This window comes from Brassica napus, chromosome C9 (assembly GCF_020379485.1).
Source record: "Brassica napus cultivar Da-Ae chromosome C9, Da-Ae, whole genome shotgun sequence".
NCBI lineage: Eukaryota > Viridiplantae > Streptophyta > Magnoliopsida > Brassicales > Brassicaceae > Brassica > Brassica napus.
The window spans coordinates 53,172,199-53,195,572 of NC_063452.1; the positions used below are offsets into that span (position 1 = coordinate 53,172,199).

At 36.1% G+C, this 23,374-nt stretch overlaps 3 protein-coding genes and 1 pseudogene across 3 annotated transcripts; 3 read left to right on the forward strand and 1 right to left on the reverse strand.

Moving 5' to 3' along the window:
• The first annotated feature begins 6,499 nt into the window (after positions 1 to 6,499).
• Positions 6,500 to 8,253, forward strand: LOC106421232 (developmental and secondary metabolism regulator veA). Its single transcript, XM_013862082.3, has 2 exons — positions 6,500 to 7,518; positions 7,994 to 8,253. The coding sequence occupies exons 1-2, from the start codon at positions 6,779 to 6,781 to the stop codon at positions 8,061 to 8,063; spliced, it is 810 nt and encodes a 269-aa protein (XP_013717536.1). The 5' UTR covers positions 6,500 to 6,778; the 3' UTR covers positions 8,064 to 8,253.
• LOC106421231 (protein WHAT'S THIS FACTOR 1 homolog, chloroplastic) lies at positions 8,171 to 9,968 on the reverse strand. The gene is made up of 2 exons (XM_013862081.3): positions 9,750 to 9,968; positions 8,171 to 9,620 (listed from the first exon to the last, which is right to left on the reverse strand). The coding sequence occupies exons 1-2, from the start codon at positions 9,888 to 9,890 to the stop codon at positions 8,274 to 8,276; spliced, it is 1,488 nt and encodes a 495-aa protein (XP_013717535.2). The 5' UTR covers positions 9,891 to 9,968; the 3' UTR covers positions 8,171 to 8,273.
• A 447-nt stretch (positions 9,969 to 10,415) lies between these two features.
• Positions 10,416 to 13,207, forward strand: LOC125592729 (annotated as a pseudogene).
• Positions 13,208 to 18,358: 5,151 nt separating this feature from the next.
• On the forward strand, positions 18,359 to 19,586 carry LOC106421320 (ethylene-responsive transcription factor ERF016-like). Its single transcript, XM_013862159.3, has one exon. It carries the CDS (start codon positions 18,595 to 18,597, stop codon positions 19,276 to 19,278), a length of 684 nt encoding a protein of 227 aa, XP_013717613.2. The 5' UTR covers positions 18,359 to 18,594; the 3' UTR covers positions 19,279 to 19,586.
• Positions 19,587 to 23,374: the final 3,788 nt, after the last annotated feature.

Below are 23,374 nucleotides of genomic sequence, written 5' to 3' on the forward strand. Positions count from 1 at the left end.
GTTCTTCAATTAAGCATCCAGTCGCAAGTTAAATTCTTCTCTACAGCAAAAATCCAGGTAACAAGAAAAATATTATGGGGAATATCTTCGTTTTTTCTGGTAAAGAAATATCTTGCGAACAAAGTTTCACCATAGAACTAAGAAACCAAAGGAGCATGTAGATTATTGTGTTCCATATATATGTGACGCTCTCATAGACACCAACAAATACAATGAACGGACTTTTTATAGATTCTGACGGAAACTGTTGTGACATTAAAACGAATGGTCCTATATACAATATCAATTCAATTTGACGTTTATCAAATGTCTTTCTCGAATTAAATTATGAATTCTTAATAAGCTTGAATCAGGGAAGAGGGAACGGTCGATATGACATCATACTTTCATATTAAATAGATTAGTAGAACGTGGTGTCTAACTTCTAAGGATTTACAATATTAATATCATTCTGATTTAATTTGAGAGCTCTCTCTCTCATCTATGTTCCCTCTCTAAAATCTTTCACAAGGGAGAGAGAGAGCGACTGTGGTTTTATTGCCGATGGTTTCTTCCGGCATGGACTCACGTTCTTCGGGCCCCGACTCTAGGAAGCGGTGGCTTTCTAGCACCGTCTTCGCTGGCTTTTGCTTCCGGGAAGTGATGGCTTCCGTAGCATCATCTTCGCCGGCTTCGTCCCGGAATTTTCTCTCCGGTTTTAAGTTTGATCGGCGTTTTTTGTGGTTCTCTGTTGAAACCGACTCTTGAGATAATCGAAGTTGATGATCTTGATTGAAGACGGTTGAATCTCTTCTTAGAAACGTTTGATCCGTCAGTCTAAGTTTAACGACGCCGTTCATGGTGAGGGTTGCTCTGGTTGAGTGGCTTTTTCTCCGGTTCGTCTGTACTGGTTGTGGAGTTCCGTCGTCGCGTACCTTTCTCTGGCACCGGAGGAAGACGATGGCTGTTTCCTTGACGCGTGTTTCCAAATCGTGTGTCGATTGAACATGTGGTGGGTGACTCTTCATCCCTTCCCCTACGGTTCCTCTTGCTAGGCTTTACGCTGCAAGTTGTATTGTAAAGTTGGGTTTTTTGGGCTCTTTGACTAGTTGGGCATTCGTGTTTGGTCCTTAGTTTTTTCATGTTTGTCCTTCCTTTCTTGTATTCTATGTTCTCGTTTAATAAAGGGAATTTAGCGGAAAAAAAAAACTTCTAAAGATTTTGTTTTTGTACTTACATAGCAAGTTAAGTTGGCAACTATACAAATGCATGCTGATGTGTTTAGCAAATTTGAAGTTTCTTTAGATGTTTAAACGCAAATCCAGATTGTGAACCAAAATAATTATATTTGCTTGGGCTTTGGTGTGAACGGAATCCAGTAGAAGAGGCTCTGATTGGATGAATTGGTGGCCTCTCAACAAAATTAAAACCAAAATCATTTGCATCTTTATCCACTTATTCACATCTCTCGTCTTTATCTGCATTTTATCTTCTTCTTTTTTCGTGTTTCTTTTAGCGGGGTATCCTTCGTCCTTTTAAAGTATCCCACGGCAAGATTTTTTTTTTTTTTTTTTTTTGGTATGAAATCCCACGGCAAGATATTTTGAATAACATAGTGTATTAGTAATTGGGGACCAAAGAAAACACAGAAAAACCCATAATGTATTTCAGACTTTGTGTTATGAAAATCGTCATACATCTTTTCGGAACCAATTATGAAATATAGTTATAAACCACATTGAGAAAAGGTGAAACACCAACCATAAAACCTTCTTTGGTGTAATCCAAATGATAAAATTTCTTGCTGAAGTATATTAGTAAGACGAACTATATAATTTCATTACAACTTGGAAACAACAATAGTCACTGAACATTTCTAGTCACACTGGAAGCGGTCCTAACAGAGGTCGAGGTCCAATGGCAAGGCCATACACCCGTTTGGCTCACTAATTATTTTCTTTAAAATGCTCATGGAATTGTCATTTTTCTTAAGTAATCGATTTACCAACTTACAGTTGTGGACTTCTATTACTTCGTTTACTATAAATAGCATAAAGTTTTGCACATATATACGGTCACATGCGTATAAAGATAAAACAGTCATGTACATGATTTTACCAAAAAAAAAAAAAAACAGTCATGTACATGAAGTACTCCCAATTAAAAATGATATAAACAAGGGAAATTTTCCTAAATTACTTTTTTTTTAGTTTTTGTTATAAAAAGAGCATTCATAGAAAAAAATGACCAAAAATGTTTCATTAAAAAGACAAAACAAAATTTCTACTTCTTGCTTTGTAGATATATAAATAATAATAAAAAAATATAATTCCGAATTATATGCTTTTAAAGTTAAACTTTTTATAAAAAAAATTCATTTTTTTTGAAATTCAAAATGCTTTTTGAAATTATTTTTAAATTTTATTTTAAAACTTTAATATGTATTTTCTATTTTAAAAAATTTCAAAGTCTAGGATTAGTTACCTAGGAGTATAAGGATATATTTATCCTTTAATAAAAATTTTATTGGTCATTTTTTTATTGGAATCTTTTTTGTGAAAATAAACTAAAAAGGAAAATTATATGGAATTTCTCTATAAACAAATGTAGTTCTCTTATGGACGTAAAATAACATTTCTATAAGTGTAAAAAAAATTTATTTACAATGATCTATAAACCAAAAGTTAATAAATACGAATGACGTTTTTTTTTTTTTTTTGAAAAAGGGCATAAATACGAATGACGTTGGGTGGTCCAAAGTTGGCAACTAAATGATAAACGTTGAAGCGCATATGCATGCATATTGTTCAGAGAACCACCACAATTATATAAGGATAAATTCTTATTAGCTAGAAGATCAATCTTTTAGGGGGCGGGGTAGATTATATTGATAATGTGGCCTTTGGTTGGTGGGGAGGACTACAAGAGCCTAAGAGAGTATTACTGAAGATGATTACGAAAGAAATATGGATGAAGAAAGCTCAAGATCTCACCTACTACTTTCGGTTGCTATTGAGTTGATCTTCAAAGTAACTCTCAATCCGTTACGAGTGTCAGATGACAATATTCTTCTTCCATGATTGACTCGAGATATTCTTTACATAATATATGCTAAATTTCACACACATATATATATATATATATATATATATATATATATATAATAAAATGTACCACCAATATAATTGTTAGAAAAAAAAGTATCGCAATATAATATTACCACATGTGGAAAATAAATAAGTTTCAGATTTCACCAAAACTCAAAAGTCATGTACTGGCGCAAGACAATGTAGTTGAATGTGAAGAAGATATTGTAGTTGCGCGTTGTAGATATCCACGTGCTATATATAGTTCATGCACGTTGAACTCTTAATATTCTTACACCGGTATATGTTTTTAAATGTATAGAATACTAGAAGTGAAATATTATAAATGATGTTTAGATCCATTTGTTTTCTTCTAAAAGCAATATATTTCTTAAGATCAAATTTAATTCAATAGCTATATATATTTCAAATTACAACTTAAAATTAGCTGCTTTTTTTAACCAGGGCTTCTGGTCTGGTGGTGATTAACTTGAAGGTAAAAAATCTAATACGGTGAAGCTACCAGGGTTCGAGTCCCGACTACTAGGAAATTAACATTTCAGCATCGCAAGGAACAGAGGACTGACACGTGGTAACACATGACTAGTGTGGACCATTTTTGTGGGGCCAGGATATCCATGTATAATTAAAAAAAAAATCGTTTTTTACTAAAAACTACAGTTCTACGATCTAATTAAGTAATTAACTAGTTACCGCAAGATCAATCGTCTATAATCGTGGGGGCAATATTAAACTAATTAAATGAATAAAGTAATTATATCCAACACCCACATCCGAAGCACGGAAGCAGTAACTATTGACTCTTATCTTAAGTTTACGTGTTTACCAACTACTACTATACACTCTTTTTCTCTTTGGTCTACCGTTGATTCTTTCTTTGTTCCAATATTACCAATAGTCCAATACCATTGACTCTTTCTTTGTCTCATACATACCTGCTCTGCTTACCGGGGGAATGATCTAAAATTTTAGTATTTTAAGTATTTAGATTTTGAGTATTGTCTCATACATACCTGATCTGCTTACCGGGAGAAATGATCTAAAATTTTAGTATTTTAAGTAGGGATGGGCAAATAAACCGAACCCGAAAATCTGAACCAAACCCGATCCGATAAAAATGAATCCGAACCGATCCGAACCCGACATAAATACCGAATGGATCCTATTTTTTGGTATTTTGAGTTATGGGTATTATCTGAACCAAACCCGAACCTAAATGGATATCCGATAAAACCCGAAACATTTAAAATGACAAAAACAATTTCTACTAAATATGATCTTAATTCTTAATATGTATGCAAAATACTTTAAGATATTATTGAACTTCTAAAATAATCATCTATTACATGAAGGTTGATGGTGGAATGTAGCGGTTGAAGCCTAAAGTTTTTTTATTTTGGTTTTGTTTTCATTGAATAATGTTTCTCGTTTTATGAGAACTTAGTTTTTGTTTTATGATTTCATTTATCTGGTTTTCTTTTTATCACTATCTATGTTTATCTTTCGCTTGATTTTGAATGATCACGTTTGATGTTTTTTCTTATGTTTGAATCGATTTTACTTATGTTTTGGCTATTAAAATATGTACAAATCATGTATTTTAAATCCAAAAAACCGATTTCATTTATGTTTTAGTTACAAAATAGGTACAAATCATGTATTTTTAAACCGAAGAACCGATTGGGACCCGAACCCGAAAGTACAATGGGTTATACCGGTTCTTTGAAGATTTACTAACCCCGACCCGAACCCGATAGAACTCGAACCGGTCCCGAACCGAACTTTTATATAACCCGAATGGGGTTGATTTTGATAAACCCGAAAATCCAAAACCCGAATGGATAAAACCGAAATCCGATTGGGACCCCGAATGCCCATGCCTAATTTTAAGTATTTAGTTTTTAAGTAACCGAATCAAGTTCGAATATTTTAACACTTGCCACACCTCTGTCACTCGGTCCTTTTAACAATATAAGCAAATATTGTAGAAGAAGATCCACACTTATTTCTTTGAGCCGCAATTCTTTTCATTTTACTTCATCGGTGGCCCATATGTAACAATATAATATATATATATATATATATATATATATATATAATATACTTTTCAGCCATATGTATGAATGTTGAAATGCAAAGATGAATTAATTCACTACACGGTTATGATTTACTCAGGGTACACATAAACTTTGTAACGAGCTAGTAAACCTAGTTTAGAGTAAGATAGACTCTCTAGAATTGAGAAATAAAAAACGAATTTTAATATTCATCAACAAGAGATTGGCATTTTTTGACCAATATGTATATATAGCTGAAAACTAGATTTTTACCACTTGAATAGTTAACTGTGTGAAACTAGAATTGGAAATTGGCCGTATTTTATCAAAGTGTTGAGTTTCTTGACAATGAAAGGGAAGAGAGATATATAATTGAATTTGAAAGAAGCCTCGAATTTGGACTGTCTGCGTATGCATCCCCACTGTTGCATGCAGACACATTTTCACCATACCTCCCCTTCTCTCATAGTCTGGTGATGTCATAATCTCAATCTATAACGTACAACTTTTTGTGAAATAATACCTATTACTACAACTCGAATTCTACATACAATAATAAAAGGGTTCAGACAATTGGCTACCTTTATCTTTTACTACCGTCCTCGAGCTAGTTTGAAAGTATTCGAGTAACTGAAAAACTTACCTGATTACTTCTTGTTAGTAAAAAGAGTATGTCAATTTGACCAAAAAAAAAAGAGTATGTCAAAAAAGAGATCATTCGCAGCATATGAGTAGATTAAAGAGCAGCAGTATTTGAACGAGCATTTGTTGATCTTCATGTAGATGGGCCCCACTGTACTTCAGACAAAAGCTTTTAACAGAGGACTAGTGTCATATGGATTTTCTTCCGTTGAGTTCCCAAAATACCCTCCTTCTTTCTCTTAATATTCTTTGATATATTCTCTCAATTAAGAGATTCTCAAACCTCCAAATTGCTACATAACCCTAATTTCCTTGTCCATTTAGAACAGCAAAAACAAAAAATTTTGTCACTATAAACCTCTTTTTGCTTTGTTCGAAGTCATCTTGTTACTATTATTAAAATTATATATCAAAAATGGTATTTCAACAATCTTAGAATTGTTTACCTAAACCAAAACATGTACTTGAAAGTTGTTTACACAACAAAAAGAACCCCCAATTTTTCAATATCAGTTTTGTTGAGTTGGTGGACACATTGGTCAATTACTGCCAAGTGCCAACCATCCAAACAGAACCATTTACGGCAAAGTTTAATGAAATTTTATTTTTGCCAAAATAGGAAAGAAAAACACACATGCAAAAACTAAAAGAATAAAAGAAATAACAAAAAAAAAAAGATAAGAGTTGTCTACAATATTGGGCTAGAGCAGAGTATTTATATCACCACCCACGAGCCTTTGCTTTTCCTTCACCACCTCTCCTGTATCTGTTTTCTTTCCGGAGTCATTTGTCTGATCTCATCATCAACAACCACAACTACTCAAACAAACCTTTGAGAAAGAAAGAGAAAAATATAATCCAAGAGAAGAAGCATGACCTAATAATATTAGTATTTAGTAGTAGTGAAAAATCATAACTATTTTTGATGGTCAGATCACACAAGCACGAAGCATCCAATCTCTCGTGAAGCCACAACTTCCTCCTTCCACCACCATGACCACAACCACCACAACCACAGATGGCAACAAGGGCGGCAAAACTCAGACGCATAAGAAACAAGTGAGAAGACGACTCCACACAAGCCGTCCTTACCAAGAACGTCTCCTCAATATGGCCGAAGCTCGCCGTGAAATCGTCACCGCCTTAAAACATCATCGCGCTTCCATGAGCCACGCCGCCAAGATTCCACCGCCTCCACCGTCTCATCCGCCGCAGAAACTGTTTTCGCCACCGCCACCTCCACCTCCTCCAGATCCATTTTCTTGGTTGAATCCACAACTCAATTTACTCCTCCCTAACCAACCTCTAGGGTTAAACCTCAACTTCCACGACTTCAATGACTTCATCCAAACCACGTCATCGTCTTCATCATCATCATCATCGTCGTCTTCTTCAAGCTCATCATCATCATCCTCAGCAATAACGAATCCGCATATCTACTCCACCCCTTCACCTCCCCTTTCTACCTTCTCCGCCACAGCTCCTCAACAACCGCCGAAGCAGCTGATGGAACAGGAGAACAACGTGGAGACGTCAGCTTGGTGGTCAGAACTCATGATGAAGACGGTGGAGACGGAGATGATTAAGTCGCAGACAGTCGAAGATGACGTCTTCCCAAAGTTCAGTGACGTCATGGAGTTTCCTTCGTGGTTAAATCCAACAGATGAAGAATTGTTTCATCCTTATAATCTGTCTACTCATTACTCCTCCCCTCACAATCCTCCATTGTCCTGGTAAATTATTTTCTTTTAAACTTAAAACATTTTGATCGGTGTTGTTCCACCGGAATCACCGGCGGACAAAAAGTTTGCGGCGGTTCTGTATAAACTTCAGTGTCGAGTTGCGGCAGAACACAGAAAGCAGACAAAAAAATATTTCTATAAAATCTTTTTGTGATAATTAAATGGGACTAATTGATTAGAAAAATATGAAGAATAGGAGTGAAACTTGTGGAATGAAAAGGATCCACATCAGTTTATTGCATGATCTCAAGCTGTCCCTTTTGTTTCTTTTTGGTCCAATGATTATATGAGTGTCCGAAGATTATATATTGTTGTGTTATATCATTGCATGCAATTATTATATAGGTTGCTTGTTAGGTAATTTATTTCCTTCAGTGTTCTTCATATATTTAATTTAAGAATTTTGTGGTAACCGGTTATCTATCTATCTAACCTAAGATTTGAATGTATGGTATTTATTTTACAGTATGGAGAATAAAGAAATTGAAGGCATGGATGGAGACGATTGGCTTGCCTGGCTGAGCCCCAAAGATTGATTACTGTGTGTTTTTTCAGACATGTTGAATCAACTCTTTGGTTCTTTTCTTATTTATCTGTGTTCTTTCTAATTTTTCCTTTTTGTTTTTGTTTGGAGACTAAAGAATTTAAGAATAACAAAATGCCTACGGAGAGAAATGTTCGGTTTGGCAAAAGTCTGATGAATGAAATTAAACTTTTCTCGCTCAACAAATGTTTTATAGACTTTGCTAATTCTCTTCATATGCATCATTCACTTCATCAATGTCCATCTCATCATCATCATCATCATCATCATCCGATATCATATCATCATCGTCATCTCCTGAACTACTACTACGATAGAGCAATTCTCTCTCTTCCATTTCCAAAGTATCACTAAAAGTTTGAATATCTCTCTTCCTCCCTCTGTAACCTGTAAACCTCAGCAACTTCTCTTTCCAAAGTATCAAAGGGCACTTCTCAATCAGCTCCGTCCCTTCGTAAGCTTCTGTCAAGAACACACTGAACCTCTTCCCTCTCTCAGAGACATAGAAGATACCACAATGCTTCAAGAATATCCTCATCAGCTTCTGCGGCATCACAAACTCTCTCCTGAAATGCGTCAGATGATCCGTCACCAATCTCTTCTCGAGCGTAAAACTAAGCAGCTCGTGCATGACTGCGATTGCACGCTTGTCGAATTCCTTTGAACCAGCTTCGAGTCCACGTGCATCGGCGTAAGGAGACAAGTAAGCTCGTTTCTGAAAATGTTCTATCTTCCCTCTGTACCGGTACATTTTCTTGTATGAAGGAGGAAAGTTCATTGGGAAAGGCAGTGAAAGCAAGCCTGGCTTGTGATCGCTCTCCTCTGTTAAGCCTAGAGTCTTCTTCTCCAACTCTGTGATGGCCCAAGCTGGATTCCATGAAACAAGCTCAAGATACTCCTCTCCATCCTCAACCTTCACAACTTTAAATAACTCAGGAAACTTGTTTACCCAGTTCACCCTGAAGTCAAGAGGCAATCCAAAATCTCTCCGGAAATGAGCAATCTTATCCAACCGAAGCTTCTTATCAACAGACATCATCAAACACCTAGTCACATGCTCCGCAGCCTTGTCCCCATTCTCCTCAACTAACCCATCATGCTCGTCCAACAAGTCTTCCCCTTCCTTCGTCATTCCACACCACAACACTCCCCTCTCATCCTTGTACAGTTCAAACAACTTTGGAGACTTTCTGATGAAATCGCTGATCTTATGTGGCTTAGGCAAATTGATCTGACGCCTGTACTGCTCCAACAACCTGACCTTCATGATCATCTCTGGCTCACTCTTCAACAGCTCCATCAAGAACATCACTTTGTTAGCTATCTTCCATTTCTCAGTCGCTACTTCGAGCTCGCGGACACGCTTCTCCCTGCTCCTATCTTGAACACGCTTGCTGCTCGTCATTAACCTCACCCATACCCGCCCGAAAGGGAACTCTCCAGATAAAAAGTTTCTCTCAGGCATTATCGCAAACACCTTGTGGGCATTCCCGTAGAATCGAAGCATCCTACGTGGCAAGCTTCCCATCGAAACCTCAGCCTTGAACACCTGAACAGCCATTGAAGAAGTTTGAATTGCAACGAAAGCTCAGTTTTTTCTATAAATGGATCGATGATTACGATTACTTTCAGATTCCATGTGATAGAGAAAATGTGTAAACTGAGATATAAACAATACCTTATATTGTACGGCGGCGAAATAATAGAGTTTGAAGGTAAGGCGGCGAGGAGAAAGCCATGCGACGGAGGTCCGGCGGCGACGAGAACAAAAGGGGTGTCGTCTTCTTGTTGTTTCGTAAATGGGCTTAATAAAGCCCATTTATTTCTCTCGTGGGTTTTCTTTTGTGTCTACAAATTATCAGATTACCAGCCTGAGTTGGACACGTGGCTCATGAGCTGTTTGTCTTGATGTTTTAAATCATTGTTTTTAATACGCTTTAATTGTTATAAATCGTGAAAGTTTATAACCGACCCGGTCCATAACCGGTCCATACCGTTAGAGAGAGAGACGGCTAGAGAGAGAGTCGACCACCGTTGGTTTTCTTTTTCCTTCTTGGTTTATGATATGTAATCTTTCCATATCTGTATTTCTTTTTTTAGTCTTTTCATGATTCTACGACGGTGTAATTCCCTATATATATAAAGAGTTCCTTATGTTTAAGAATAATAAGAATAACATAGAACTTTCTCCTAAGTTTTACAACACGTTATCAGCACAATTACTCTAAACCCTAAGCTAAACAAACCCTAGCCGGCGAATCCATAATCCCCTCGTCGATAAACCCTAACCGTTGAGAACTCCCGATCACGATCCCTAAACCTAATACTCATCATGTTCCCGTTCATGACACGATCCCAGCTCACGACCTCAAACCGCCTCAGCTCGATCCCGAGACACGATCTCAGCCAGCTCGCGATAGATGACTCAATACCGCTCGCGATAACAGCTTGTTTCCGTTCGTGATCAGACGATCTCAGCTTCAGCTTGCGTTCCCGATACCAGCAAGGATAGCTCGCGATACGTTCCAGCTCTAGAAGACCTCAGCTCATTCGCCTATCAATCTCAACGTTCAGCTCGCGATCCTCATCTCATTGGTGGTCCATTCAACCCTACTTGAGGTTAAGGTAATCCTTAAACCCTAATCGAAACCCTAGGGTAATAGATCAAAACCCCAATGAGTAAATCGAAGCTCATAATCATAAGTTTGATTCCCTAAACCCCAATTAATCTAATGATCAAAATCGTTTTCCTAATACCTTTAGCCGCATACATGGATAATGCATTCTATGCATGAAATCGATTAAAACCCTAAAGCTAATGCATAATCGATTTTATCCAAACCCTAATTAATCTTTGAGATCGAAATTGATTGTTTGAATGATTGTATGTTTGGATATAGTATGCTAGCCTCGATTAATTAAAACCATATTGAATTTGATCACATAGAAATCGATTCCTAGGATTGATAATCTCATTCTTGAATTTGGTTGTTTGAATTGATAAAACCGATTGAATGGTTTTCAAATTGAAATCGTATTGATTATTTGATCGAAACCCTAATGTCTTGAAATTAAAATCGAATACTATCTTGTTTGATTGATTAAAACCGAATGCTTGAATTGAAATAGAAATCGCTAGCTAGGTTAAATGATTTATGCATTCTCGTCTTGATAATGATCCGGCTAGTATTGATAGTTTTCATACATTCTCGAATGAACCCTAATTGATGCATTGCTCGACTGTTTGATTGCAATTACACATTGAACTCTTAGAAAACCGTTTGCTAAGATTGAAAACGAATGACCATTGTATTGATTGCATTGAAACTGTTTGCTAAGATTGTAGCCGTGAGGCTTGTTTGCATCATGCATGCATAATAGTACGAACTGATTGCATATAGAATCCGAATGATAAGATTGAACATGTATGCTTCATATACGAATGACCTACTTGCATCATACCTAGAATCCGGATTGCTTGAGCATATTGATTGCATTCGCTTGAACACTTTTAAATCTAAATTATGAAACATATGATTTCAGATGTCAAAAATCAACAACTTGGATTTTGCTGCCCTAAATCTCTCTGGAGATAATTACTTGCAATGGGCACTTGATGCTAAGATCATACTAAAATCCAAGGGACTCGGTGAATGTATCACCGAGGGCTATAATGCAAGTGAGAAAGATAGATATGGAGCTATATTAATTATACGCCATCATCTTATTGAGAGTCTTAAAGATCGGTATTTGACTATTGAGAATCCTCTAGACCTTTGGACAGAGTTGAAAACGAGATATGATCACCAGAGAACGGTGTTATTACCAAAGGCTACGTATGATTGGAGGAATCTCAGAATCCAGGACTTCAAGTCCGTGGACGAGTATAACTCGGCCCTGTTTAAGATAGTTTCTAAATTGAAACTGTGTGGTGAGGATATAACGGATAAGGATATGCTTGAGAAAACCTTTTCCACCTTCCACACAAGCAATGTGTTGTTACAACAACAGTTCTGTGAGAAGGGCTTCTCTACTTATGCTAATCTGATCTCTTGTCTTTTGCTTGCTGAGCAAAACAATGAACTGTTGATAAGCAACAGTGAATTGAGACCTCCTGGAACAAACTCATTACCTGAGTTACATGCGACCGTAGAGGCTAAGAAAGAGTCAAACCATGTCCAGAGTGATAGCCAACACGGCCGTGGTCGTGAAAAATGGCATGGACGTGGTGGTCGAGGCCGAAACTCGTTTGGTCGAGGCCGAGGCAACTCATATGGCCGTGGCTCATATGGAGGCCGTGGACATGGCCGAGGCCGTGGTACATCATTCAAGCCACAAAACTCGACCAAATCCTTGTGTCATAGATGTGGTATGGATAATCATTGGGCTAAGGACATGTAGGACTCCCAAACATCTCGTTGACTTCTACCAAGAGAGTTTGAAAGGGAAGAATCCTGAAGCTCATATGACTTATCAAGATGGTGAATATGATCTCAATCATGAACAAGACGATCTCATGGAGCATGAAACGTCTGATTGTTTAAAAGAATGAAGTTGAATTCGACATCTATGTTTTTGTGTTCTTTGCTTTGTGTTTTCTATGTTTTGATTGCTTTGAACTTATTTTATTAATGAAGGAAAGTTTTTGATATAAAAATCTCTAAAGTCTCATAGAGGGCTACGGCCAGGATAATATCATATTGCCTAAGGGTACGCATCTAGAGATATCTGATGCATTGTATTCACCTAGCTCTAAGAGAATCCTATTGAGCTTTAAAGACATTCAAATGAATGATTTTCATATTGAGACTAAGGGCGAAGGAAACAAAGAGTTCCTTCAGATCATAGAGATCGGCCAAGGCTATAAGAAAGTCCTAGAGTCTATACATGCGCTCTCTACTGGCATTTTGCTATGCTAAGGTCGAAATGATAGAGACCAATGCTGGTGAGTTCACGTCCCAAGCGTTTAATGATTATTGTATGTCCATGGGGGTAAGTGTGGAACACTCCGTGGCACATGTACATACACAGAACGGCTTGGCCAAAAAAACGAATTCAGCTAATAGCTAGACCATTGCTTATGAGGTCTAAGCTTCCGGCCACAGCTTGGGGACACGCGGTCTTGCATGCGGCCGAACTGATTCGTATCAGACCGTCTAGTAAACATAGATATTCCCCATTACAATTGCTTACGAGTCATGAGCCAGACATATTTCATCTTAAGACATTTGGTTGTGTCGTCTATGTGCCAATTGCACCACCACAGAGAACAAAGATGGGACCTCAAAGGAGGATGGGGATGTATGTTGGATATGATTCTCCCACGATTATAAAATACCTTGAGCCAACTATACGGATAATTTATTTAAGGCCAGGTATGCGGATTGTCACTTTGATGAATTCGAACATCCAACATTAGGGGGAGATAGCAGTAAACTGGTAAAAGAAATTACATGGAATCAAACATCTTTATCTTGGCAAGATCCTCGGACTCAAGATTGTGATTAAGAAGTCCAAAAGATTATACATTTACAAAAGCTAGCTAATCAAATTGCCAGATTCCTTTGCTGACCCGAAAAGAGTGACTAAGTCATATATACCAGCAGCTAATGCACCAATAAGAATTGATGTTCAAGAGGGACACAATCAAGTTGCTACAGAGTCTAGACAACGTTTGAAACGTGGTAGACCAATAGGTTCCAAAGATAAAACCCTCGGAAAACTAAGAAAGGTGCAGAGATTGAAACTGAGGTTGTTAAAACCCTAGACATGACCGCGGCCGTTCCTAAATCCCGGGACTTAGCCGCGGCCGATCCCAAAACCCTAATAGCAATCGCGGCCGATCATAAGATCTTAGATGTGGCCGGCCCTGATATACCTAATACTGATTCTTGGGACGCCAAGCTTCAAGGTACTGAAGGCCCTGATAATAGTGAGATCTCAATAAATTATGTCTTGTCTGGGATACAATGGAACAGAAATAATATCAACATTGATGATATATTTGCATACAAGGTAGCACTTGAACTTATGGATTTGAATGAGGATCATGAACCCACGTCTATTTATGAGTGCACTCAACGATCAGATTGGATCAAATGGAAAGAAGCTATAAACGTGGAGTTAAACTCTTTAAAGAAGAGAGATGTCTTTGGACCAATAGTCCGGACACCTTATGATGTTAAACCAGTCGGCCGTAAGTGGGTTTTTGTGAGAAAGAGAAACGAACATGGTAATGTCGTTAGATATAAATCACGGCTTGTTGCACAAGGATTCTCACAGAGACCAGGAATAGATTATGAGGAGACATACTCCCATGTGGTGGATGCTACTACTTTTAGATTCCTGATAAGTCTGACTATAAGAGAAAAAATTAGACTTGCGGTTAATGGATGTTGTAACTGCATACTTATATGAGCCACTGGATAATGAGATTTATATGAAAGTACCAGATGGTATAGAGTTGAAAAACAAATCGAGTACTCGAGAACAACACTGTATAAAGTTGAATAAGTCACTTTATGGATTGAAACAATCAGGCCGAATGTGGTACAATAGACTAAGTGAGTACTTAGTGAAAGAGGGATACAAGAATGATCTGATCAGCCCTTGTATCTTTATAAAGAAATTCGGCCAAGGCTTTGTGATCATAGCAGTGTATGTTGATGATTTAAATATCATAGGAACCTCTGGAGAAATCTTCCAAACAGTTGAATATCTTAAGAAAGAATTCGAGATGAAAGATCTTGGAAAAACAAAGTTTTGTTTGAGATTACAGCTTGAGTACATAAGAGATGGAATCCTTGTGCATCAAATGGCATATACAGAAAAAGTACTCAAGAGATTCAACATGGCCGAGTCTCACCCCTTATCTAGCCCCATGGTCGTGAGGTCTCTCGGCCTGGACACTGATCCATTCCGTCCTAAGATGGACGATGAAGATGTCCTTGGTCCCGAAGTGCCATATCTCAGTGCCATAGGAGCTTTGATGTATCTGGCTAGTCACACACGACCAAATATATGTTTTGCCGTGAATCTATTGTCTACGTTTAGCTCTTGTCCAACCCAAAGGCACTGGAACGGGATTAAACATATTCTTCGTTACCTGCAAGGAACGAAAGACTTGGGTTTATTTTATATTAACCAAAACAAAGAAGGTTTAGTTGATTTTGCTGATGCAGGTTATTTTCGGATCCACAATGCTCGATCACAGACAGGCTATGTTTTCACACATGGTGGAATGGCCATATCATGGCATTCCATGAAGCAGACGATCGCGGCCACATCTTCAAACCATTCGAAGATCTTGGTTGTTCATGAGGCCAGCCGCGAGTTGTTCAGAACATGGGGAGTAATACGTGGTGTACTCTTTTTCCTTCACCATGGTTTTGTCCCACTGAGTTTTTCTGGTAAGGTTTTAATGAGACAATATCTAAAGCGTATTACAATCTCTGTATGGTTATGGCATCTAAGGGGGAGTGTTATAAATCATATTGTGGATATCCATAAGCGGCCCGGTCCATAACCGGCCCATATCGTTAGAGAGAGAGAGAGACGGCTAGAGAGAGAGTCGACCACCTTTGGTTTTTTTTTCTTCTTGGTTTATGATTTGTAATCTTTCCATATCTGTATTTCATTTTCTATTATTTCCATTATTTTATGACGGTGTAATTCCTTATATATATAAAAAGGCTCATTATGGTTAAGAATAACAAGAATAACACAGAACTTTCCCCTGAGTTTTACAACATTAATCATGTTTTTAGAGACTCGTGGTTTCGAATTGTTTGTCTTGAGCAATGTCATGTCCGAGAGATATTTTTGTAAGAACCAACAAAACGGCCATCATTCTGTATCACCCGTTTGGTGTTGCTCGTCAATGTCATTCACCGTTGGTTGACACGATCAACCGTGAAAACGAATTATTCTTTGTATTTTTTCACTTCGATAATTACTTTATTGGTCTTTTCTAGTTTATGATCAAAAACGATATTTCAGAAAAGACAATCTTAATATTTCGAGAATGTAGTTTACAGTTTCAAAATGTCTCATTTAAAATAAAATAAAATAATATGCAAAAGTGAGTCTTTATTATAGACTTTAGAAACCCTACAGTACATTAAGTTTCTTTTTTTTATTGTAAGAAATTATAGATAAGCTTGTAATTTCTTTGGACTAGGAAAGAAGATTTAATAATCGGACCTTAATTTGTTTTGATAACGAGTATACTATAATTTGAATCCTGTGTTGGCCCTTTTATCTCAATTAATCTTGTTCTGTGTATATATTTTAACATATGCTAATACTTTGAAAAAAAGCAAAAGAGAAGAAAAAAAGAGAAATTGCTTGAAATACATTATGTTGGTTATCACTTTTCAAAAATGTTCTAACATTTAGATTTAAGACTAGATAGGGCCGGTCTTAAAATTTGAAGGAGCTGTAGGCGATTTAGTAAAGATTTCAATAATTTTTTTTTACAAATTTGAGAATATTGGTCTATGTAATTTTTAACAAAAAATTAGGAAGCTTGAGCCGAATGTTTCATTTGGCTTTGTCTAGGACCGACTATGATTTAGGATTTAGTGATTATTGTTTAAAATTTAGTATTTATTGGGTGAAGTTGAGTTTATAAACTTATATAGTGTTTTAAAATTATTATTAAGCAATTATAAATAGTTTAAGAAAGTTAGTTTAGTTTTTTCATCACAACTTAAGATATTCATAAAAATGATTATCATTTAAAAATTAATTTGAAAAGTGATATTAAATTTGCGGTAAAACTGATTTTTTCTGAAGAGAGAAACACTGTCTATTTTTGGAATGTAAATCTATTAATTTTCAGTCTGTATATTGAAAGTATTCCCACGATTTTACAACAAAAAAAAAAGTATTCCCACGAGAATAGCGCTATTTCAAAAATCGAAATATTGTCCCAAGTATATTTAATAGATAAAATAGAAACTAGCTAATAATTAAAGCAATAAGCATTAAAACAATTTATTACTTTTGTAAAGAAAGGAAATCAAGAACCCCTATTTTGGTTCCTCCTATCAAACGAACAAGCATAGCCAACTAGCATAAACTAAGTATTTGTATTTTTCATATATAGACAGCGCAGAAAAGGGGAAGAACTCAAATTCCTTCACAAGTGTAGCTTTCAGGAAACGTGACAAAATAATATGATAGGATGTTGACCAAACACATGTCTATCTATTAAATATGGTGAATTACAGTACTTTATGTATGGCAAAAATGATTCTAAATGTACCCATATCCTTTTAAAATTTTCATGTCCTTCGCTTCTTTTTTGCTTTGCGGTACGCAAGGGAAATATTAAAAAGAGGGTTACAGATTATACTAGCTAGCACGGTACCACCAGTGGTAGCACAGAAGCTATGTCGGTTTTAAATATCGCCAATGCTCGTAAAGTTCATTTTAAAAAGTAGTTGATATATAATTAGTAAATTAGTACATGTCTAGTGTATATTATATTTGGGTGTTTTAACCACATGACTTGTCGATATAAATTTTAAACCCACCAAAACCAGAAATCAAAGCTAATACGGTGGTTGCCTCCCTGGAAATCATATGCTTCAGATATCTCAGCATGGTATTGTAGTTTTAACGCAAAAAATGTATATAAAGGGATATCCAGAGACAGAACCAGCTGAAAACAGTTCAAAACTAAAGTGACGAAAGAAAGTTAATTAAGTAGAAAACAAATATACATTTGTAACATAGATTACTTAGAAGTTAAAAAAAAAAGATTACTTACAGTCAACAACTTCCTTGTATACTGAAAAGGAAATCAACTATAAGTTTTCATGACAATGAGTTCGAATAATACAGCAGCAAAAGAGCTAATTAAGGTATTGAATGGATTTAGTTAGACTTTTTGGTTTTTAATTTCTCATAAAATTGGGTCCTCATTGACCAGAAAGTTCTTTTCCATCTATGTTTTTTTTAATTTTGATTTTGTTTTTTTGTCAACGTTTTTAGATTTTTTTTTTCATTTTTCTTTTGTCTGTACAATATTTAGGGAAAAAAATTGAAAAACTCAAATCCTAAAAGCAAAAAAAAAAAAAAAATGTAAAAACCAAACACTATAAATTAATTTTCAAACTACATATATTCATAGTCTAATCTTAACATGCTCTCATCTCCTGCAAAAATTATACTATATAGAATTAAAGCGTAATTTTGTTGGTTAGTGAAAACTAATAATCTAGAAGAAGAAAAAAAGCAAGCACATGCTTGTAAAAACGAAGAGTTACGGAACGTGTGGCAAATAATAAACATGACCGCTTCTTAATCCGTGTTTCCACATAATCATCTTCGTCAACGCGCATACAACACGAGAGCTTCTCTGCTATAATTCTCATACTCTACTAATCACACACACATATAAATACACTAACATGCCGCCACTCTCACTATATTGTCAACTCCAAAAAGTACATGAACCAAAACCCTAATTAACTAAAACTGTATTACACACAGTACACTTGTGCATTTGGTAAGATATGGAAGCACCATTGCCCAAGTACACAGGTGTAAGGAAGAGGAAGTGGGGCAAATGGGTGGCCGAGATTCGTCTCCCCAACAGCCGCGAGAGAATCTGGCTCGGATCCTTCGACTCCGCTGAGAAGGCGGCGCGTGCTTTCGACGCGGCTCTTTACTGCCTCCGCGGCCCCGGTGCACGTTTTAACTTCCCGGATAATCCTCCGGAGATACCCGGCGGACGTTCTCTGACGCCGCAGCAGATTCAGGTGGTAGCTAACCGCTTCGCCTGCGAGGAACCGTTACCACCACCTCAGCAACAACAACAACAACAAGAACAGCCACCCTCGCCACATGGCGATAGGACGGAGGAAGGAGTTGGAAATTCGGCACGTGGGGAAAGTAGTGGTGGTAGTGGTGGGCCGACGTTAGGACAAGTTGGGGGAGATAGTAACAACCACGTGGGTAATTGCAATAGCAATACCAATAGTAACGATACGACACCGTATTGGCCGTTTATGTGGGAAGATAATCTAATGGTTCCTACAACTTCGGAAGAGTTAGGTACTTATTTCATGGACGTTAATTCGACCAATTTGTATTTCCCGTCGACACAACATGAGCTCTCATCTGATTTTTACTACGATGGAGCATCTGTTGTTGAAGATGATTACTCTCATTACAATTTTAACCTTTGGAATTTCTGAGATCCTTCTTTTTATCAGTGATCTTGGACAATATATTCCATCATTACTCAAGGTGAATCATCAAGGTACTAGCCTCTTGTGGCTCATCTTTTCATTTTATTTATTATTTTCTAAATCAATTTATTTCACATGTTTTTTGGTTTGTGTCTATGTGCTCTGTATTACATTGCACATTACTTCCACTTGAGTTTTCTTTCCAGGATTGGTTTGATTTATTTGTAACAAGCCAACCTTGACCCCTATTGTTTGGTCATATATGGTTTACAAAGTTTATACATACGGTTCCATATGTGTATTTTTTTCTATAAGTGCTCATGTTTTGTTGGGAACTAGTGTTATATAATATCTTTTGTTATAAATTTGTATGTAATAATAAACCAATAGCTGTCAACTAGTTTCAAAACTAATATATAAATTGAGTGCTGTTAGAAAACATATTACTTACACTTTGGCGAGCCTTCACAAATATGATCGACTTCGGATTTAGAGAGATCATAAACCAGATATCAATACCCGTGCTAAGATCGAATGTTTCCATGTCTTTGTTGTTCATGTTATTGTTATTGAGCAGTTGATATTATTATGACAAGTGACATTGAAAGGACGAAAAATAGCAACCGTAGAGTTATGTAAATTTAAAATGTGAGTTTTACGTTTGTTTACCAACAAAAATCCTTAGATAGGAGACCGTGAGCCTCTAGTACAAAGAGATTGGCTACACTGCGCTGAGTTCGGATCAAAACATATTCTAATTAGTGGTGGGCACAAATCGAATACCCGAGTCGGAAATATATGTGATTCGGTTATTTCAAAAAGTCATCTCTATCCCATAGATCTGATCCATAGCTAATAAAATATTTGGTGTCCAGATTTCTAATTTTTTTTATATTTTCTACTTAATATTCGATACGATCCATATAAATAATAAAATTAAAATAAATAAATAAAAATCCAAAGATAATATAAAATATTAATATTTACAAAAAAATAAAAAGTTACTTACTTTTAAAAACTCTAATAACTAAACCAGTCAATTTAATAAATAAATTATTGTTTAACTTACATAAAATATAATCATTATATAATTTAAATAAATAATTTCTTTTAATATATGTATATATATAGATGCATATATGATATAACATATCATATCAGATATCCGCTCTAGAAAATATTAGTATTTTGATTTGATTCATTTTTTACGGATATTGTATATTAATATTTGTTTTGTTTTGTACAGTAACGAATATCCTGATTTTTCGGTTCAAATCAGTGAGGACAAGGAATTGATAAAAATTTACTGATTTTTTTTTAGAACGAAATTTACGGATTTTTTGTTGAGCTCTAATTTGAATGACAAATAGCTCACAAAAATCATATATAGTTTGCTTTACTTTACTTTTACATTGCTAGTGAAATGTTTTTTAGACCACATGAAACATGCGAGTTTGAACTCAGCTGGTATACAACAATGGCGTTATTATAAATCAGTAGTAGGCTATATTTCGTGATCATATTAGTAGTGGCATGCATGTTTATTCTTCCAAAATCTGCTAAAATATGTTTAAAACTTAGGCCCGTTAGTTTGTACATCTGGAAGACATCCAGATGGTCTATCTAGATGTCTTATCCAGATGCTTCATTTGGGTGTTGTTCGTTTCTTCATTTCGTCCATGCATCCAGATGAATCATCTGAATGTAACTATGTTCGTTTGCTTTTCATTTTTTAAGTTTCATCTACATCCAGGTGGACTTGTTAATAAAATGATTAAAATATATTTTTTTTACGTTTCGGCGGAAAAATAGCATTTTTACGGTTTTTGAGGAAAACTGTGTTTTTGGCGAAAATGTGCATTTTTGTGGTTTTGGCGGAAAAATACGTTTTTATGGGTTTCGCGGAAAAATACGTTTTTACGGTTTGGACGGGAAAAGTGTGTTTTGCGGTTTTGGCGGGAAAAGTATTTTTGACGGGAAATGTTTTTTTCCACGATTTTGGTGGGAAAAGATTTTTTCGCGATTTTGGCGGTAAATTTTTTTTCGCGATTTTGGCGGGAAAAGCATTTTTGCGGTTTCGACGGAAAAATAATTTTTTCCGGTTTTGGGTGGGAAAATACATTTTTCAGATTTTGGCGGAAAAATGCGTTTTTCCAGTTTTGGCGAGAAAATGTGTTTTCCAGTTTTGGCGGGAAAATGTGTTTTCCGGTTTTGGCAGGAAAATTCTGTTTTTCGGTTTTGGCGGGAAAATGCGTTTTTCCAGTTTTGGCGGAAAAATTCCGTTTTCCAGTTTTGGCGGGAAAATATGTTTTCCGGTTTTGGCGGGAAAATGTGTTTTCCGGTTTTGGCGGAAAAATCCGTTTTCCGGTTTTGGCGGGAAAATTCTATTTTCCGGTTTTGGCGGGAAAATTATGTTTTCCGGTTTTGGCGGGAAATTCTGTTTTTCAGTTTTGGCGGGAAAATTGTGCTTTCCGGTTTTGGCGGGAAAATTGTGTTTTCCAGTTTTGGCGGAAAATGCGTTTTCCGGTTTTAGCGGAAAAATTATGTTTTCCGGTTTTGGCGGGAAAAATGTGTTTTCCAGTTTTGGCGGGAAAATGCATTTTTCCGGTTTTGGCGGAAAAATTCTTTTTTCCGGTTTTTGCGGGAAAAATTTGTTTTCCAGTTTTGGCGGTAAAATGCTTTTTTCCGGTTTTGGCGGGAAAATTCCTTTTTCCGGTTTTGGCGAGAAAATAGTGTTTTCCGGTTTTGGCGAGGAAATGCTTTTTGCGGTTTTGGCCGGAAAATGCTTTTTGGAGTTTGGCGGGAAAATGTGTTTTTTGGGTTTTGGCGGGAAAATGCGTTTTTTTGTTGTTCTGGCGGGAAAATGCGTTTTTTCCGGTTTTGGCCGAAAAGTGTAGTTTTACCGGTTTGACCGAAAAGTGTGTTTTTATGGAAATATGCGTTTTACGTTTTTGAGGAAAAACGCATTTTGTGGTTTTGGCGGGAAATTTTGTTTCAGTTTTTGCGGGAAAATGTATTTTTCGGTTCTGGCGGAAAAATTGATTTGCAAAAAAAATAGAATTTACGGTTTGAAAATAATATTTTGACTTTAAAAGGTCATTTTTGTCATTTATCGTTATGGACTGAACTAGATGCATCTGAATCCAGATGCACCATCAAGACTAGGGATGTTAACATGGGTAATTACCCATGGGTTTACCCAAACCCACTAATAATGGATTGGGTTTTTACCCATCTAAGATTAATTGAGTCAACCATGGATATTAATTTTAAAACTCATATTTATGTTGGGTAATTACAAAAGGGTAATGGTGTACCCATGGGTTTTCAATTATATATATAGATTTTTACCATTTTAATTAAATTATATAAAATTTGCAAAAACGTTTTTTTCGTCAGAACCAAAAAAATGATTTTTTCAGCCAAAACTGTAAAATAAATTTTCTCACATAAACCAAAAACGAGTTTTCCCGCTGAAACCGAAAAATTAAGTTTTTCTGCCAAAACCATAAAACTATTGGTTTATATATTTTGATTGATTTAGAAATCCATATAGTATTTATAAATCCAAGTAAAATACGCAAATCCGGAGGTTTTCCCTCGGATTTGAGTCTTTATATTTTTAACTAAAAAATCCAAACAAATTCATTCAAATCCATTATAAAATCAAATATATTAGTAATTCCGTACGATTGAATAACACTTGATTTGATACAGAATTTATGAATAATTAAACCAATAACACATGATTTTAAGACAGATTTGAAAATCATAGAACCAATAACACTAGATTTAGTTCGGATTTTCAAATCCATTAAAATACAACAACCAATAACCCCTACTAAGTTTTCCGCCAAAACCGCAAAACCGAGTTTTTCCGCCAAAACCGCAAAACTGAATTTTCCCGCCAAAACCGTATAATCGAGTTTTTCCGACTGCAAATCGCAAAATCGAGTTTTCCCGCCAAAACCGCAAAAGGTGTTTTCCCGCAAATACCGTAAAACACAATTTTCCCGCCAAAACGATTTTTTCCGCCGAAACCGAAAAAACAGAGTTTTCCCGCCAAAACCGCAAAACCGAGTTTTCCCGTCAAAATCAAAAT